Source organism: Pholcus phalangioides, unplaced genomic scaffold, assembly GCF_987345545.1.
Source record: "Pholcus phalangioides strain wild (caught in Gottingen) unplaced genomic scaffold, Ppha-v1.0 ptg000022l_1, whole genome shotgun sequence".
Taxonomy (NCBI): domain Eukaryota; kingdom Metazoa; phylum Arthropoda; class Arachnida; order Araneae; family Pholcidae; genus Pholcus; species Pholcus phalangioides.
This window is the reverse complement of record NW_028301615.1, coordinates 22,429,171-22,449,143: the sequence shown is the minus strand read 5'-3', so window position 1 is coordinate 22,449,143 and position 19,973 is coordinate 22,429,171. Positions and strand designations below refer to the sequence as shown.

Here is a 19,973-nt window from a genome sequence, read left to right as displayed (position 1 = left end):
TCTGTTGGTTTCATGCATTAATTCACTTTAAGAACGGGTAACGGAAGCTATATATGGTAACGTTGTTCAGTCAAAAAATCGATTCCGCCAAAATGTAACGAAGACCGTTATCCGGCCGAATGCTTCAATTTTTGTTCATCTCTAGACAAACACGTATCATGTTGTACAACAGAAGAGTGTCGCAAAACTCTTTAAGCGCACCGGATTAATTACTCAATAAGGACTTGGGCAGGGTGCACACTGGAGCGACACCACAAGCGATACAACCTGCAATTCGACACAGATTAGTTGAAAAACCTGAAATTCAGAACTCGCTTGCCGATTAGATATTCTTTTCCTGCAATCAGTACCGATGAAAATATATTTTTACAGTTCTATTACCGCTACTTTTCTACTTGAAGTGTGTGTGTGCGTGCGAGCGCGCCATGGTTGTTTTCGTGTTATACTAGTGCTGCCACCTGTCTTCCATATTTTGAAGAGAAAATGATGGATATTAAACATCAAATAAACTTTGCTCAATAATACTCTGAAATCACCAACGGAAAAAGCAAATATACGAAAGGAATACCAAATTCCCAATGCATTTTCGATACACTATGGGTGCCATCCTCACAGGAAAAATATAACCCCTATCAAGCTGACCGCTATCTCGCTAGGGGTTTGTTTCTAAAAGTTAACTCCTGGTTACTCAGCGGGAAAAAAATCGTCTATGTGAACATAATCGTGTGATAATATTTGCCCTCTGAAAATTGCACCCATAGTGTGTCGAAATGCACTAGGAATTTTGTATTTTTCCACGTATTTGCTTTTTTCGTTGGTGATTTCTAAGTAACATGGCAGATGCTTAATTTTCTGTTATGTAAGTATCGTGTTGAAGACTCAGAAGAGGCTGAGATTACAGAGAACTATCTTGTTTATCAAATTTTTGTACAGTACCAATTTGCTCAGGGCCCTAGCCCGAAATTTTGTTTAGAGGGAAAACTGGTATTTCGATAGAAGAAACTAGATCCAAACTGACGAGAATACAAGAAACTTAATCGTGTAATTCAACGCATGTCAGCCATTTTTTTTTTTTTGGGACTTCCTACTTGATTGTTTTCTTGGAGATAATGTCCTACAACATTTAAAACATTTTTGACATGAATACGTCCTTTAAATTACCTGCCGATACCTGGTGTATCACCAAGAAATTGCATGCATGACAAAATGCTTCAGAAAGTTCGCAACGCAAATCACAACCAATGCTATCGTCAGATGGGCATTGCAAATGCCAGTCCGATGACAGTCTTCCGGTTTCAGTGCCACTTTTCGTACGGGCACCAGGTCGCGCTACCCTCGTTCGTAACGACATTGTTTCAAACTATCTCGGGTTGTATAAGAGGAACACAGATCTTCTTGAGAAAAAATTACACAATATATATCCTGTGCAAGAAAAGGCAACTTCAATTTCAGTTACCAGACTAAATATGTCTCATTGCACTGTAACCGCGTATAAAAGACGTATTCACGTTTAAACTTGCGGCCTTCTCATGTCACAGCCTCTACCATTTTTTTTTTCATAATTGAAAGGTTTTCTCATAGACTAGCAATTAAGGAGTTTATTGTTGGACACCCTGTAAGCAGACGAGTATTTACTAGGTTTGGGTAATATGCGGGATATAGCCTAGAGCGGCAAATTCCGGACGGGGCAAATTTTGGTAATTGATGGTCAAGAACATTAAATTAGATCGTGTAAAGGGCGGCAAAATTTGAATAGCCCGCAGGCGGTGAAGACATAAATCCGCTTCTGCCTGTATATCCGATTACTTTCGATTAACTACATGGAAACGCATTTTCCTATATGCAGATTCAAGAGAGAATAATACTTCACGTATCAGTTGTTTCTTTTCCTTTTATACTTGCTGTAAATGTTCGCGTGCCAATCTGTTCTAGTCTGATTGATGACTATAAATACGTTGAGACAGAGAGAGAGAGAACGACCTTTGGCACTCGACCATTTCCACCGCGTACACATGTTAACCATGCATAATATCACAGGATGAGCTCCGTTGGATCCAGATGTGTGCCGGAGCGATCATAGCCTCCTTATTACTGCCAACCACCAGATGCGGTCCAGCAGCAAAATAACAACATCATAGACATTGTCAGCATTGGCGAAGGCAAAAAAAAAAAAGTTTAAGGGACATGTGCGCGGTTCACGCAGCTGGTGTAGGTTATGTCCTAAGTTGTATGCGCCTATGTGGATCCCTTCTCTAATATATACTATATAAACTTTTTTGTTGCTAGTCCCTCCTGCGTTCATGGAAAACCTACCTCGTCGTGCTGCTGACTTAAAACCGTGAAACAGCTGTCGCTTTGTTAACACGGGGCAAGCACAACAGCCCCATAACGTGATTTTCTATATATGGGTGTTTTCGTTGTTCTCATGCAACGCGTGCTGGGGTGCTGGGGATAGGCATCGCTGCAGATTGAAACACAACATCCAACAACTCTAACACTTTGTTATAAATCAATATTGAAAAAAAAAATTGGTTTACGCGATATATCTGAAAAGCTGTATGAAGTGTGTGAACGCCGTCTCATGAAAGGTGGCTATACTGTTATCACGGAAATTTATGGTCCACGAATATCTCTCAATGGAAAGTGCCTATCTAAACAAGAGAAATGTGAGACTTTTCATCTTGTATTAAGGCTGCTTAAATCGATGATGGTTGTCTTTGTGTAATCCATAGCTTCCCAAACTTTTTGTTCCATCACCCCCTTCTTTAGTAATTTTTTTCTCTCATCGCCCCCGACTCAAGCAAACTCATATAACCCTGTGTTATATTCGTAGCTTCTATCGCCCCCCCCCCCCCACGGACCATTGACCGGGCGATATTGTACACTGTGGGAAACACTTTTGTAATTAGTCAGACGGAATCACTACCACCTATAAAACCGCTCTTGAACATTTCGAGTCGCGAACACCGTCGGCGCTCATCATCTGAGGAAAAGCATGTATACAGGAAATGTGCTAATCAACCTGATGCATATAGGTGTAGAGTTACGGTAAATATTTGAGGGTGGGGAGGAGTTGACCAAGTCTGTTCTACAAGTTTATGCCTAAAGGAATTGATTGATATTTTAAAGAAGCCAGCTTTTGCGATATACTATATTGATACGAAGAGCTCAGCAGGTAATCTGTGGCCCCATAGGCTACGCATTGGAGCAGGGGTCTTCAACCTTTCGGATAGAGCGAGCCAAATTAGAATATTCCATGAAGCTCGAGGGCCGAGAAATCCTGCGGTATCTAAATTTTTCTAGTGTTGTAACAGGTGGCCCCAACGGGACCTGAGGCTCCGAGTCAAACAGGAAGGAGGTCCTACAATATTGGAGAACTTTATTACTTCAAAGATTAAATATATATATATATATATAAAATTCATATATATAATAATATATATATATATATATATATATATATATATATATATATATATATATAGGAATTAAATATGGATTTCCATGAATTCTTAAAAAAATTATATGAATTTTCATTTCTTATGAAATTATACGAATTTTCATTAATTCTGGAAATATTTTTCCCTAATTCTGGTAATTTTTTTCATTAATTCTGAATTTTCATAAATTGTTAAATAATTTCTTCCTTCAATCATGAAATTATTTCTATCAGTAATTATTATATCACTGATTAGTTCTGAAATAATTTTTCAGTGATTCTGAATTATTTTTCAATGGTTCTGAACATTGGCGTACGCAAAGGGGGAGGTTTTGGGGTTCTAATCCCCCCCCAAGCCGAGATTATAGTGTTATTTTGCAGGAAAAAACGTGAAAATTCCCCCTTGAGAAAATTCTGCGTACGCCTATGTGGTTCTGAATTATTTCTCATAGAATCTAAAAGGGTTTCTTTCATTAGTTCCAAAATTTTTCCCAAAACCCCAGAAATTTCAAAATTATTTTTTCACCAATTTTCTAATTGTATTTTGTTTCACTGAGGGTTTTTTCAATAAATTTCTTAACAATAATAAGCCTTTTTTTTGTTAGCGGGCCACTGTAAAAAAACTTCGACGGCCACACGTTGAAGACCCCCCCCCCCCCCCCCCCGCATTAGAGACTCCTAGCTAGGATTACCAGACGTCCTCATTTTTTACGGTGTTTTAAGCGCCCTCATACGTTTCTGAAATTTTTTCCTTTTGTCCTCATTTTTTTCAGGGGTTACAGAATTTTCCCCCATTGTTTTTTCTTTCCAGGGGGGAAAAACGGACTGTGAAACAAAAACCTGCTGATTAGTGTGTGTTTATTTGGGGGTTTTTTCCTCCATACATATTTGAAATCTTTGAGGAAACGCAGGGCTGTACTTACCTTCCATTGAAATGTACCCCGCTTCCCAAAGAAAAATATATATATTGTATACCAGAGCTGGACAAATCTCCAGAGCTATACATTTCCAACCGGGCATTTAACTTGAAATGATAGATGCCCGAATCACACAATGTTTTATAATTAATTGAAAGCCGGGAAAAATATTAAAAAAAATCTATTCGGAATTGTACACCTTATACAGGGTCTTAAAAAGGACGTACAGAGGACGTAAAATCGCATATAAAATTAAAGTATTGAAATATTATTACTTTCCAAATATATGTAACTACCTTCTTTATGATTCAAACTATAGAAAGAAAGAAAAAATTGGATTGCAAACTCTTCAACGTAAAAAAAAAGAAAGAAATGCAAATAAGTCATGCATGATTTTCTTTTTTGACAGTTGACAGAAGATTTACATTTCTTTTTTTAATTGAGGGTTTTACTGCCACCTATGAATGGCTTTCGAAAGGAAATTAAAAATAGGAATAATGAATGTCTCAAACACGAAGTTGGCAACGGGAAAAGAAACATATTTAAAGTAGATGTTGCTAATTGGCAACAGTATGCACTGTAGGGTTAAAAAGAAAAAAAAAGATAAGAAAACAAATTGGTTATTTTGCATAAAAAATATCGAAAATGATATAAAAAAAATTTTAATAACCGAAATTTTAAAAGAAATACGAAAATTCAAAAGGAATGTGATCCACCTATGCAAAATTTAAAGTTAGTCAAACCACTAATTCCAATTTTCCGTGCAGTTGACTTCGGAGAAGAAGTCGCCAAGTTAAAGCCTGTGTTTCAAGGGCGTAGCGAGGGGGGGGGGGGACTTGGGGGTCTGGTCCCCCCCCCCGAAATGTGAGAAAATGACCGAAAAAAGGGAAAAAGATGGCCAAATCCATTGTTCTGTCACTTTCGTCCCCCCCCCCAAAATGAAAGTGGTCCCCCCACGAACGAAATTTCTGGCTACGCCCCTGCTGTGTCTTGTATGGTTTTAGTTCAATGTTTCTTAACCTTTTCCTCATTGCACACCGCTGAAATTAATTGAACATTTTCGCGAACGGGCTTGAATGGGAAAAATAACTTGCGAATCGGCGAAAAAAAAAATTTGTATTAGGAAAATTTTCTGACCATCTGACTGATCATAATTTATTTATTTTTTTGCACTTTGCTATTGTCAATACAAGAAACCTCGTTAGGATAGCGCGCTGCTGCCACCTATTGAATAAAAACAAAACTGTCTGTTATAATTCTTCAAATAAAATGATTGTTGATTTAATTTTTATTTTATTTTCATTTCATTTTATTTGTTGGATTATATTGGATTATATATTTATATTACGTTATTTACATAACATAAAAAAGCAAAGAACAGAAGAAATCCCTCAAGATGATCCTATAGGATTCATACTGGTGGACACATGAATTTTATGTGGATACATGCAATTATGGTCAATCATAAAATCAAAATATACAATATACATGAATTAATGTGGTAAATATGTAATGTAGTACATATATGTAATGATAACGTAATTATACTGATTTTAAATCTCCGCCAATTCAGATCGTGGCTTACTGCTCTTCTCAATAAAAAGATTTTAGCAGGTGGTCGAGGAAGACTGGGCTATACTAGAAGCTGCGCGTGTATGTGTTGTGAACCTAACGGGATGTTTGTTTCTGTGTAATGCTTGTCATAGTGATGCCATCTGCCATAAATATTTCTAACTATGAGTGAAGTGTAATGATTGAATTATTGTACCATTGTAGGCCTGTTGCTCTCTGTGGCTTTTTAACGGGGAGATCTGATTCAAGTTGGGAACCACAGGAAATCAACTTCAGCCGAGCCGACTACCACTGTGGCGATAGTGGGATTATGATTTTAAACCAATGTGCAGAATGAAAATGAACGACATTTGGTATGAAACTATTTTTTTTCATGTTGTATACTGGTACAAATTCGATGTGCCATATAATATCAATCACTACATATTTAAGTGTGCCGCAAAATCAATTTTTGCAGCAAACATGCATAGTAACGGATATTGTAGCACACAAAATTTACACCAATATGTAGCACAAAAATAAAAATAAAATTAGTTTCATGCCACATGGTGTTCATTTTCATGCTTCACATCGGGTTTAAAATTAACGATCATTTTACTTTAAGAATTATAACAGATAACTTTGTTTTTCTCCGATAGGCAGCAGCAGCTGGAGTAATTTATCCTTCTGACGCACACAAATGTTCTAAAGTAATCTTTAACAAACGACTCTTTCGTTCGTACATCGCTGCTCTGAAGTTATCAAGTAGAAGAAGAAGAGCCCAGTTGCAGCACATGAGGGCCCATAACAACTCTGTATGGCTGGGATCTTTGTTGGGCCCTCAGGACAAATCACGAGCCCTTCCATTGTGAATTGTCCTATAGATATTCTGCACCCATAAAAAAACCAATTCAAAGCACTAAGAATAAAAACACAAATCAACAACACGTTATCACCAGCAGACCGGGACGCAAGGCCTCCCTTAACAAACGTGGGGCCTGGTACAAAAATTATAGTAGGACCAGAGGCATCTGAATAATTTCGGAGCTCCTTAGCGCACCCCTCTCCCCTTCCCGATTTTATATATTTTTTCAGGAGGACGGAAATCATCATCCATAGATCCAAAGTCTCGCCACAGAGAACAACAGGCCTACAAACAGTACAAATATTCAGTCACTACACATCACTCACTTCACTTCTGAGATATAGATGGCAGCACTGAAAAATCATACACAACACTAGATACGCTCTCAGACTGGTAGGTGCACACACAGTTACACTTCCGGCACAACTCACTAGGTAGTAAATTGTCTATGGCGATAGACCTGAGTTGTGCTCGGTTTGGAAAAAAAAAACATCCATAGATCCATACATTATTACTAGGCTGACCATATTTCTTCGAGAGAAATACGGGATATTGAGATTCCAAATACGGGACATCGCCAATTATCGCCAAAACCGAGCAAAGTTGCCAAATATTGTTAAAATTATGGAAAAATCACAATGGTGGGAAATGAAGCGTTACTGCAAATTGCAGTGGATTAAAATGAATTTCACAAAAAAAAAAACGTTCACCAAGACAAATGTGGGAGATTAATATTCTCATTTACTGTTGTAATCATCATAATATAGTTTATTAGTTGAAAAATAATTTCAATCTTTGGCTTCAATAAAGAATAAAAATTCAAGTAGGCTTCATGCAAAATACGGGAAAAACCAGGACACTTTTGCCAAAAAGTCGGGACGGCCAAAAATACAGAAAACACCGGGACTGTCCCGGGAAATACGGGATGTATGGTCACCCTAATTATCACAGAATACACAAGTTATAGAGAATAAGGAAAAAATTCCAGAATTGATTAAAAATTTAGAATAGATGAAAAAACTCACTTTGTGTTTACTAAAAAAATGTGTGTTAGTTGATATAAATAAAATTTTATTTTTGGAGTGCAGGGTCACCTTTTCCATTCTCGTGAGCGCTGGGCCAGGGCCCGGTGCGATAGCACCTGTCGCACACTCCCTAAGGGTGGCTCTCCGTGACGCCTCTGAGAAAGGTTGCCTCTGGAGGCCACTTTGAGAACCCCTGGAGTACAGAATAAATTTTATTATTTCGCATTTTCTTCACCAAAACTATTCTACAGAGGGGTGGGCTTGGATCCATAAAAGAAAACTCTGAAAATATTTCATGTGCTGCACCGTAACTGGGGGTGGGTTTGCAGGCAGGTCTGATGCCAGAACCAGAAGGGGCGCTAATTTCACCCTTTAGGCCCTCCTTCAGAATTACAAAGGACGTCAAAATGTGTTCTTTTCCCGGCTGACCAAGCATCTGGTTGCGGCCCTATTTATGTGCATTACAGGTTTTACATGCAGGTGCCCGATATGATGGATTTTAAAAAAATTCATTAAAAAAAATCAACAGATATTGACTTACTGGGTTGAAGTTTGCGTCCTTAGACCAGGGCCTATTCCTCATCATGACTTCGAGCACTATGGGCAAACGTAACTTTTTTGGGCCCTTTATATTTTGCATTTTTTAAGGCATTAGGCGTGCGCAAAGGGATTGAGGGACATGCTTGTCTCCCAAGTCGTTAAAAAAATTAAAAATATTTGTCAATATTTTTGTAAAAAATAAAAATGTGACACGAAAAAAACCAATTTTGCCATCCGAATGGGTCTCGAAAATTTGTGGGCAACGGGCACGTGCACCGTTTGACCATTGATTCGAGAAATAGGCCCTGATTTAAATTTGTCGACGAGTTGGAATTTTTTTCGGACATAATTATTTTTTTTTTCAAAGCAATACCCTTCTCCCAACTCCGACTTTTTTGAAATCTGTTCAAATTGTAGAACACCCTGTCAGGGCCGCAACTAGATGCTTGGTCACCCGGGGCAAGCGCTCATTTTGACGTCCCCTCGTAATGTTGAAGGAGAGGTTTCAGAATGAAATTTGCTCCCCCTCGGGTCTAGCGCACGGGGCACGAGACCCACCTGCTTCCCCCCCCCCCCCCCCCCCAGTTGCGGCCCTGCACCCTGTACCTGTCTTTTCATTGGAAAAATTGCATCAGATTTGCGTCGCCTTGTGGTGGCGCCATCTATCAGCCATATTGATAACCAGCTAATACTCGAAATAATGCTTAAGGGATGTAAATAGGGTTACTAGGGTCAGGGCCGCAACTAGGGAGGAGCAGGTTGGGTCTGCTGCCCCGGGCGCTGGACCAGAAGGGGCGCAAATTTCATACTTTTACCTCTCTTTCAACATCACAAGGGGGCGCCAAAATGCTTGCTTGCCCCTGCTGACCAAGCTTCTAGTTGCGGCTCTGATTAGGGTTACTAGATTCGAAAGCAGAAAAGAGGACGCTTGCGCACGCACCCTCAGTGAAGTCAATCATTCAAACTTTCACAAAAGATGGCGCTACTTTTCCGACCAATAAAAAAGTCCACAACAATAATTTTTCCCACAATAGTTTTTCAGAACAGCTAAAACAGAAACAGAAAAAATTCTGGGAATTTCGACGGTTATTGGTGAAAAGCGTGTGGGAAAAAAACGCAAAAACACTCATATCCATGAAGAAATATATGTTTTTCAAAGTGGGAAAATTTTTTTTTTCCACCTGAAGTAAACCTGAAAAGGAGGACAAAAGGGCGAATTTTCCGAAACGTAGGAGGACGCGTGAAATGACATAAAAATTTATGGTGGTTGGTAACCCTAGTTACAACACTCATCATTTCAACTCCTACACGTTTCAGAAAAAAATTCGCCCTTTTGTCCTCCTTTTCAGGTTTCAAGCATTATTTTTCTGTTTTTCTTGTGAAAAAAAAAAATTTTCCTCTTTGAAACATATATTTCTTCATAGATATGGAATGTTTTTGTGTGTTTTCTTTCACAGCTATTCACCAATAGCCGTTGAAATTCCCAGAATTTTTTCTTCTGTTTCTGCTTTTTTTTAGCAGTTCTGTTTTAAAGTTGGGAAAAATTATTGTTGTAGCCAGTTTTTTATTGATCAGAAGAGTGGCGCCATCTATTGTGAAGATTTAAATAAATTATGTGACAGGGTGCCCGCGCAGGCGTTCTCCTTTCTCAGTTTTAGAACCTAGTAACCCTATCCTGGTGTTAACAATGAAATTTTTGCTGCCATCTATGAAATATGGAAGAAACTGAAACTTTTAATGCTTTGTCTGTAAAAAAAATATTTGCATCTTCATGGATTTAATTTTTTTTCTTTCAGGGCACACAAAAAACAATAGTAAAATTCCATGTAACACTTTATGTTATAACTGGTATCCACACGCATAAAATATTTACTGATAATCGAGATTGTCATCTTTTCATTCATTAAAAACTCACCAACTACCAACTTTGAGAACTTTTATGTGACCATATATCCTGCATTATCGACCAACTCATCTTTTAATCAAACACTCATCTGGTGAAAGTAGGCTGACCATATTTCTTCGACAGAAATACGGGACATTGGGATTCCAAATACGGGGAAATACGGGACACCGCCAATTATCGCCAAAAAATAACGCCAAAACCGAACAAAGTCGCCAAATATTGTTGAAATAACGGAGAAATCACAATGGTGGGAAATGCAGCATTACTGCTAATTGCAGTGGATTAAAATGAATTCCACGAAAAAAAATTTTCACTAAGACAAATATGGGAGATTCATATACTCATTTATAGTTGTAGTTATCATAATATAATTTATAAGTTGAAAATAATTTCAATCTTTGACTTCAATGAAGAATAAAAATTCAAGTAAGCTTCATGCAAAATACGGGAAAAACCGGGACACTTTTGCTAAAAAGTCGGGACAGCCAAAAAAACAGAAAATGCCGGGACTGCCCCGGGGGGGCAGTCCCATAAATACGGGACGTATGGTCACCCTAAGTGGAAGTATGTTTACAAAGTTCACTTTGAAATTTTTCAATTGTTCATTCGTTATTTAACGCGAGTTGTGCATCAATGAGATATTCCGGTTTTTCTCCAAGTATGGTCACATTAGAAAACACCAACTACGCAACTCGGTAGACTCATCACAGAGACTTTGACCAATGAAAGATGTTTCTTTTCGACCTTTATTGGTAGCCAGCCGTTGCAGAGGCCCCTTACCAATCAAATCTTCACATCGTCTGACATCTTAAAAATTTCACTATCCTTAATTACAATATTTAATTCCGTAAACTAACGTTTATATAATTTATGAGACTAATCTGTGCGTTGAACATCCATGTTGAATATTCTGTTTTAAATATCGAGACTACTCCTGATCTCCTCTCATCAACGTTAATCAAATAATTTGTAGTGAAGATGGTAAGTGTTGTGCAACATATTAGTATATACAGTAGTAGTCGCATATTTCCTGGCTACACCAACTAAGTGCGTAATCTCCTATAGCTTTATATTTTTATTTTATTTCAAATTTATAATTAGTGAAAAATATAAAAAAATGTTCCGCAATATAAGAAATGCAATCTGTGAAAATCTAAAATTATTAGTCAATAATGATTATCAAATAACTAATTAATTATACCCGGTTCATGGGTTCGAGTCCCGTTTGTTTCATTGGGGAAGGGGGCTTTAAGTTTTTAACAATTTCTCTCCATAATATGACTAGAGAAAGGTGGAATTAATATTACACGGTATAATTGATTGATACCAAGTTATCTTGATCAGTGAATTTTTATGAACACCTTTGATGATATTTGCGTGGGTAGTTATATATGGATTAAAACATGGAACTTTTGTCCAAGTGATAGTTCTTAGAGGCTTCCCAGTGTTTTACGTGTAGAAGAAAACAAGATTAAGCTTACCATATGTTTGAAATCTACCATTACAAACTCTTATATCCCTGGCGATTAAGAAGATTTGCACACACCAACTGAAAGTTATAGAGTCTCTATATTAAAGAAAGACTTACAAAGATTACAGCTATATTAAAGAAACATTTACGAAAATTGTTACAATGATACTCCAGACCTCCCGCTGGATGTTACTGTCACCGGTGTGCAAAAATTGAGGGCAATGGCAACCCATATTCAGAGATAGACTTGAAAGGCGTGGGGGAGTGGGGAAAAGTATGATGATGTCAATTCATATATATGATGTATACTAATGCTTGACAAATCGAGAAGAAAAAAATCTGAACCCCAACCAAATATTTTTGAAGACAAACGTATTTCTATTGCTCGAGTTTAATAATTATGTGTAGAAAAATGTAGGTTCCAATACCTATTTTTCAGTCGCCGCAGTGATCTGGCTCCAGATATTTGTCAAGCTCTGGTATAAACATTAAATCAGTCGGTTCTCTCACTGACAGTGTCCCTGTATCTTTGCCCTTGGAAGCCTAGCAAGCAAGGACCCACACAGCCATGATTCAAATTCATCGAACCTGCCATACCCGCTCTTGACGCGGTGTAGTCATTTATGCGCATCTAGCTGGACTGTCATTGTGAGGATCCAGATTCAACCCCTGTTTGTGGCACAGTTTTGGTTGGCCGAAGTTGGTTTTCTGTGGTTTTTCAACTTTGAGTTGTGAATGCGAGCCGGTTATTCATATGAAAAAATCTCTCTGCAGAGAGCAGGCAGACCCTGAACATGATATGAAAAAACTAGGCTGCAACCAAATGTGTTAGGAGCAAAGCATATTTCTTTCTTCTAAGCTAGTAATCACATATAGAAAATTTTTAGAGATTATATTACTTGCCATGGCGACCTACAATTTATCGAGCCATGACTTACATAACATGAAAATCCAAGCATTTACCATCTTCACTTCAAAATGTAGGAGACAGATGGCAGCATTACTAACACAAAAACAAGCTCTACTTTATCACTAGAGGTTGGGGGGCTAAAGGGGCAACTGCATCAGATGGCAAATTTTAATGGAAACAAAAATAAAGTTATGAAATCATCTCCCCTCCCCAATATAAAAATCCTACTGATCATTATTATATCTATGTTAAAACTGCAATTCAAACCTACATGTGGTGAATGCATGGGGAGGTGTGTAATAGTTGTGACAGTTACTCGTATAAATGCAGGGTTTTGTTGTATTTTAGTATCATGGTGATCATAATCTATAATCAGATATTTCTTGATTCAATTTTTTTTAGAAGCTGATGAGTTAAGTATTATTTACGACTAAAACTTTTCTATGACATTTTTTTTTAAACCAAAAATTTTACATTGAAGTGTGGTTAAATATTTCAAATTCATCTATATATATATTATATAGTCTGTCATTCATTTTTCATGTTGAAAACATTCTTGGACAACTACAACTTATGTAACCCGCCTCCCACATTGTTCTGCCATGAGCCCTCAGCTAACTAGAAATATTCTGCAGTAAAGTAATTCCCATAATAACGTTTTCTACACTTTTCTTAAAATTCTTCTGGAGTAGAGATTGTTCTGCAACGTTTTTGTCACGTGCCTATATTCGACTCCTTGGCACCAGTAACTTGTATATATAAGACATGAAGTTGGACTAAAGGGTCTCCGCCATGGACCTTGTCCAGTTTTGACAAACTTTTAAAGTAGCCTATCGTTCATGTTGGATCCTTGATCAAATGCATTTTTTTGAAGATTGATCTAAAATTGTAAACTTGTATTGAGAACACAAACAGATAGAAAATCAATTTCATTACATAAATTAATCTCATGTTTTTGTATACTTTCAGTGCAGGTGGAAGTAAGTTGCACAAACGTGGTTATCTTCAATATAAAACCATTTGTTAAGACTTTGCTGTGCTTACCAAGTAACTTTATGAAAGTTGCCCTTGTTGCCATCAGTTTAATTTCATTGCTGCTGTGGTGGTCAAGTAGTCATAGTGACGGACTCATGTCGCGAGGTCCTGTATTCAAACCCCACCGTCACCACAGTGGTAGTCGACTGAAGTTGGTTTTTTCTGTGGTTCTCAACTTCAAAGCATGAATGTGAGCCGATCTCCCCTTTAAAAAAAGTCTCACCACAGAAAGCAACAGACCTACAAACAGTACAAATGTAATTCAATCATAACACATCACTCACTTCACTTCCGAAATATAGATGGCAGCACTGAAAAATCAAAACACAACACTACATACGCACTCACACTGTTAGGTACACACATAGTTACACTTCAAGCACAACTCACTAGGTAGTGTAAATCGCCCACATAGATGGTGATAGACCTGAGTTGGGCTCGGTTTGATAGAAAGAAAAGTTTAATTTCATTTGTTTATAACATCATACTGGTTTTTGGATCAGTTTTATTGCCTCTATGGTACTATTTTAAGGTTAAATGTGTATAACACTATTCATGTTCAGCGAAACAGTAACTTAGAAGTTTTACAATAGCTGTAGCCAGGGCTTGACCAATCACAGGCTTCAGATAGCTACAGCTACTAAAAAAAATAGGACAACACAGATATGCATTTCATTTAGGATGAAATTGCCAACAAATGAATGATGAAAATATAGAGGTAATAGATAACTCTTATAAGTGATATCCTAAAATTTTCTGCATGTGATTAGCGTAAGTGACACTGCTTCTGATTTACCCCGAAGGCTTCCGATTTTTTTAGCCTTATTAAAATCTTCTGATCGGAAACCGGATTCTTCCAATTTTTTCTTACCGTAAAAAAATACTCTTTCTGGCTTCACAATCATTTGCCATTTTTACTTCAAAATATAGAAGACAGATGGCAACACTAGTGAAACATGAAACAAGCACAATTCTCACATGATAAATATGTCAGGGAGCTCCACATATATTGGGTTACAAGGTTCAAAAGCTTGTCACTGTGGTGGTCGAGTGACCATAGTGACGAACTTGCATCTCAAGGATCTGGGTTCAAACCCCATTATCGCTGCAGTGGTGGTCGGCTGAAGTTGGTTTTCAATGGTTCCCAACTTCGAGGCACGAATGCAAGCTGATCTTCTCTTAATAAAGTCTTGCCGCAGAGAGAAACAGGCCTGCAATGGTATAATTATTCATTCATTACACTTCAATCACTATGAGTTGAGAAAAACTCATAGTTTAAAAAAAAAACATTGCAGATGGCAGCACTACACGTAACAAGCATTACACAGAAACAAACTTCACGGAAGGTTTACTATACGTACACACACATTCCAACATGTACCAATTCGTTAGAAGTTCCGCAGAGCAATATGGAAGAGGTGCATGTCTGGTTTAGTAGGTTCAAAAGCTGAGAAAGGAGGATGCCTGCATGTGCACACTTTGGTAAAATCACTTTTTCCAATTTTCACGACAGATAGTGCCACTATACTGACCCCAAAAAAACCGCCAACTACAATAATTTTTCCCAACTAAAACAACCACTAAAAAAAAATCTGAAAAAAAGAACAAATACTGATCTGTCTTCCTTCACTTACAATGAATTGTTCCCACCATCTGCTCAGTTCTATTGCTTTGCCTGGAGCATAGCAAGGTTTTCTTAGGTCAAGAACCTTGCCTTTTGTTACATTTATTGGCATTTCTGAAAGCTTTCACACTGAAGGTTTTCTTTTTCTTTCAGGAGCGTTGCTTTTTTTGCAAGAGGTGATTTGCTATTGGAATCAACATTGAGTGTTGTTTGCATCCTATTTTCTTTATTTCTGAATAGAAGAGGTAACACCTCCTTCCTCTCTACTTCAGTACCCCGCATTTGATGTCGGTAAGCTCACAGTGTTGAGCACAACATTCTCAAAATGAATGTTGCAGTTTTCTTCTTCCAGAGCTGGTTTTTTTCCCGACTGCCTTTTTCACCTTCTCCTGGAGCAAGCAGTGCCGTAGTTAGAAAAGCATCTGCCTTGCTTTAAGGCAACTTAGGTTCTTGTGTTTTGGTGATTTCAAAGGTGATTGGTCAAACGGGTAAAAAAAAGACAAACTCTCATTTCTATGACGAGATATAGGCCCTGTTTTCCCAAGTGAAAAAAATTTTCCCCGGGGAAGAAAGAATAATTCTGAAAACCTGAAAAAGCAGTACAAAAGGTTGAATTTTCTGAAACGTAGGAGGATGTTTGAAATGACGTCAAAAAGGTGAACATCTGGTGACCCTACATATATACACTCAGAACACACATTCAGGCATTTCCTACTTATTCATTTGAAATTCTATACAGGGATATGTAATGGGGTGCATGTATGGTTAAGTAGTAATAATAGTCCTTACAGTCGCAGGCTGACCATATTTTCCTCATAGAAATATGAGAAATTAGGATTTCACATATATACATTTATGAAATCTGAGATTGTTGCCAAATATGATTAAAAAAATGAGCAAAGCCACCAATTATTGCTAAAATTGGCAATAGTGAGAAATAATGGTCTACTGAAAAGCCCAGTGCATTGAAATGAATTCTATGAAAACAACTTTAATTATATCTAATATGTGAGATGCAATATTCATATTTATAGTCATAATTTTCTTCCGTAAGTTGGGAAAATAATTATAATCCTTGTGATTTCGGTGAATTATAAAATATTTCAAGTAGACTCCATTCAGATTACGAGACAAAACGAAACTTTTTTATTTGATGTCATAAAATGAAAGTCATTGCCGCCTGGTAGTTTTGGTGGTTGGGGGGGGGGGGGTAGCCTCTGACTTCAGGTCTGGGTCCAAATCCCTGTTCGGGCATGGATGTTACTAACAGGGCAAATTCCCTGTACAAATCATGCAGGTCTCTTGGATTGTTAAGATCACATTATTAAAAATAGCAATAATAAAATTCGAGATGCGAAAAATGTGGGAACGTCCGGGGAAAACAGGTCACATAGTCACCCCGTGCAATCCTAAAAAATCCCCCCCAGTTTTCTTTTTTATATGTATTACATGTATTGTTCGGTGCAAAATATTTCACCACATAGATTGACGCATAAAACCATAAAGATTTTTCTTGTGTGGAAATTGGCTTTTACAGATTAGTGTCAAAATTGGACTCTAAGGTTAGGATGACACAAAATTTTCTGATTTTGTGACAGTGTGATTTCGTACATGGGAAGGATTCGTTACTTTCTAGAAAAGTTTGAAAAAAAAAAACTTTATTTAGGAGTGTTTTTTTTTTTGGAGGGGGGGGGGTAACATGCTTGGCTCTTAAGAAATTTTGCTGACATTTTTTTTTTTGACTTGTCAAAACCTGGTTATTAACACTTAAATGACTGCATATTATTTCCCATAGGCTTACTCTAAGACCGGCGATTTTCTCGTTTTGAAATGAAAATACATATAGTAAATTAAAAATGTAGAAATCTTGTTGCCTGTCTTTTCCATCTCAGCATTGAAACACAAGAAATCTTGTGAGCGGCCGTTTAAGTGTTAATATTTTTATCAAGTTTGCATTCATCAGTTTCAGTTTTTTAGTCAGTTTAATGTTCATGAATGGATAACAATTGACTTTTTTTTTTAATTTTGCAGAAGTCATTTTTCTTTTGTGAATATTATGGAAACTGACATTCTCGTCAGGTGGTCAAAGCATGGTGCAACTGGTATGCGAAAAGGTTTACGTTATTCTGTGAATGGACCTTTGAATTACACTTTGGGTAATAATCATCTTGAAACTCACCAATCTCCTCTCAAGCGTTCCAATAGCAGTGATGAAGAAATGATTGACATAACGACAGGAGGAAGATCGATGGAAGGGAGCTTCGAGAACTCGCATGGTAAGGCTGGAGTCGTTGCACTGTTTTTGAAATATTTTCTTATTGATACCTTTTAACTAAACTGAACAGTTGGATTATATTTAATAGTGTATTTATTATATGTTGTGCTCAAAAAATTTCAGTGTTACCTATTTCTACTAGGGTTTTCCTAAGAGGGTGGGTAGATGCACTTCTCGCATGGTTTGTTGCATGGTGGAACTTTTCTCCTCATACTAATGCATTTTTGAGCAAGTCAAACAAATAATAGTCAATGTTGATGAGTCTAGACTGTATGACAAGGGAATGGTGGTTCCAATGCAGTTTCTGAAATGTTGCTTTCACTGCTTTAGTGGTGTGGATTGACATGTAGAAGCAGTACACTGCAGATAAGGATCACAACTTTTTGTCTTAATACAAGATATACAGAAGACTGGATGTTGTGAAGATATTTATTATTTTAGATATTAATTTTTTAAGGAAGGAAAAAACTCATCTCTGCCTCTACCGGGAGTCGAACCCGGGTCCCTCGATTGCCGGACGAGTGCTCTGACCACTAAGCTACAGAGGAGATAGAGATTTTCCTTCGCTAGAGCGTATATGTCTTATTTTTTGTCTTAACTCTTTGATACAGTCTACGATTGTGTATGACATTTATTTTTTGTCTTTTGAGAATAGAATTAATGTACCAATACCCTTAAAATCCCAGAAAAATTATGAGACATAATTACTAGCTGATAATCAAGTTTTTATTCTGAGAGGTGGAGCTTTTGGTGCACAATTAGCTTCTTTACACATTCTCAACTTTTTATGACTGTGGGATGAAAAATTTGCTGAAGCTCTAGAAAGAGTGTATAGAAAGGTAGATGACAGCTATGCCAAAAAAAATATGCATTATAAGTTTTTGATACCTGGATTCTGTATGTAAAAACTCTTATACTTGATCCATCTTCATAGTGTAATGAAGATTATCAACAGGTTTTTATCAACATTGGTTGCATGCTTTCCATGTTGTAAAAGAAATTTCCATTTGTTTCTTGAATTTCGGAAACCAGTGTAACAGTAACCATTTCAATAATGGGATGATTCACAGAGCTTGACGAATCTGATGTTGCAATTCTGATTTAAATATTTGGTACTCACCAAAAATTTCCTGTATGGGATTAATAAATTAGAGTCTGTGAACAATACAAAATTTTTAGAATTTATGTGATTGTATCCACCAATACGGAAATGGGTTATTAATCCCCAGAAAATTCGAAAACAATATTGTTATGGGCCATTTTGCTCACATATTTTTTTTTCTTGATTTTTCAAACCACTGTGTACTTTATATGTGTACCTTATTTGACGTATGAAAATAAATGGTGAGTTAATTAGTAAGAAATTTTTCTTTTTAAACTGCAGAGCATATAAGATCAGTAGCTTTAAAATATAGTAATACCCAACGCACTTTAAGTGAGTGTAAATTTTTCCAGTAGTAATGCCTTTCCCTCCTCAAGAATAGGCAAAGTAGATTTGCAGATTTTCTTTATTCTTTCTTATTCATATTTTTAATGCAACTTCTTCTTTTAGCGAAACATTTCTCTCTAAGACTATCACATCAAAGGTCTTGAAGCTTTTCTCAAAGTGTGTCAAATTGAAAATAAGACATATATGGGATGACTTGAGTCAGTGGGACATAAGTTGGGGACATTATTGTAGTTTTTCTTTCTTTACCATATTCCCCTGTATTAGCTGACGTGCCATAACAGGGGTCTGTCCAGCCAAAATCTGAATCCGTTTTCTGAACCCTTCACAAAATAAAAATTAATGAAACCATAAATTTGGAATTTCTTTTGTGATAGATTAACTAAATTACTCATTTTTCACAAAATCAATGATCCTTTTTACAAAAAAATAAGGAAAACTTTCACAAAAACAAGACCCTACAAAAAGTCTGGACGACTGCATAAAAATCATGGAGCACCATCTTTTTGAATGTCAGTGGAATCTGGTCCATTCCCAGCATGCTGGGAAAAAACGTCAGGTTTCATGAGAGTCGCGTGATACATTAGGAAGACCGATATCACTCTATATTTAAATACTGAATAAAATATGTGAATTGGTATAAAATAACAATTTTCACTGCAGCAAATATGTTTTATCCAAGAATATGATAGCAATAATAAAAATTGAGCATTTACTTAACTTAAAAAAATCAAATGCTGAGAACAGATGTGGTTTAAATCAGCCAATTTAATCTATTTTTAGAGCGCATATATTTAAGAATTTTCTTTAATCTGTAACTTGAATTTCCCAGCATGCTGGGAAGTATGGTTATTCCTAGCATGCTGGCTGATGCAGGGGAAATACGGTATTATGTTTTTTGTATAGTAAATAAAATCAAATATAGAAAATAAAATCAACTTGTGCACTATTCAGAACAGTATTAAGAA

The 19,973-nt window shown here is 36.9% G+C and overlaps 1 protein-coding gene across 3 annotated transcripts in view; it reads left to right on the top strand.

The window, feature by feature from the left end:
• The first annotated feature begins 11,015 nt into the window (after window positions 1-11,015).
• Window positions 11,016-19,973, top strand: part of ClC-c (chloride channel protein 3) — a 61,443-nt gene continuing 52,485 nt past the window's right edge. For all 3 annotated transcript variants that reach the window (XM_089249775.1, XM_089249774.1, XM_089249773.1), the window contains exons 1-2: window positions 11,016-11,224; window positions 17,315-17,559. In XM_089249775.1, coding sequence (XP_089105901.1) covers window positions 17,340-17,559 — 220 coding nt within the window. In that variant the 5' untranslated portion in view covers window positions 11,016-11,224; window positions 17,315-17,339. The remainder of the gene's footprint in view (window positions 11,225-17,314; window positions 17,560-19,973) is intronic.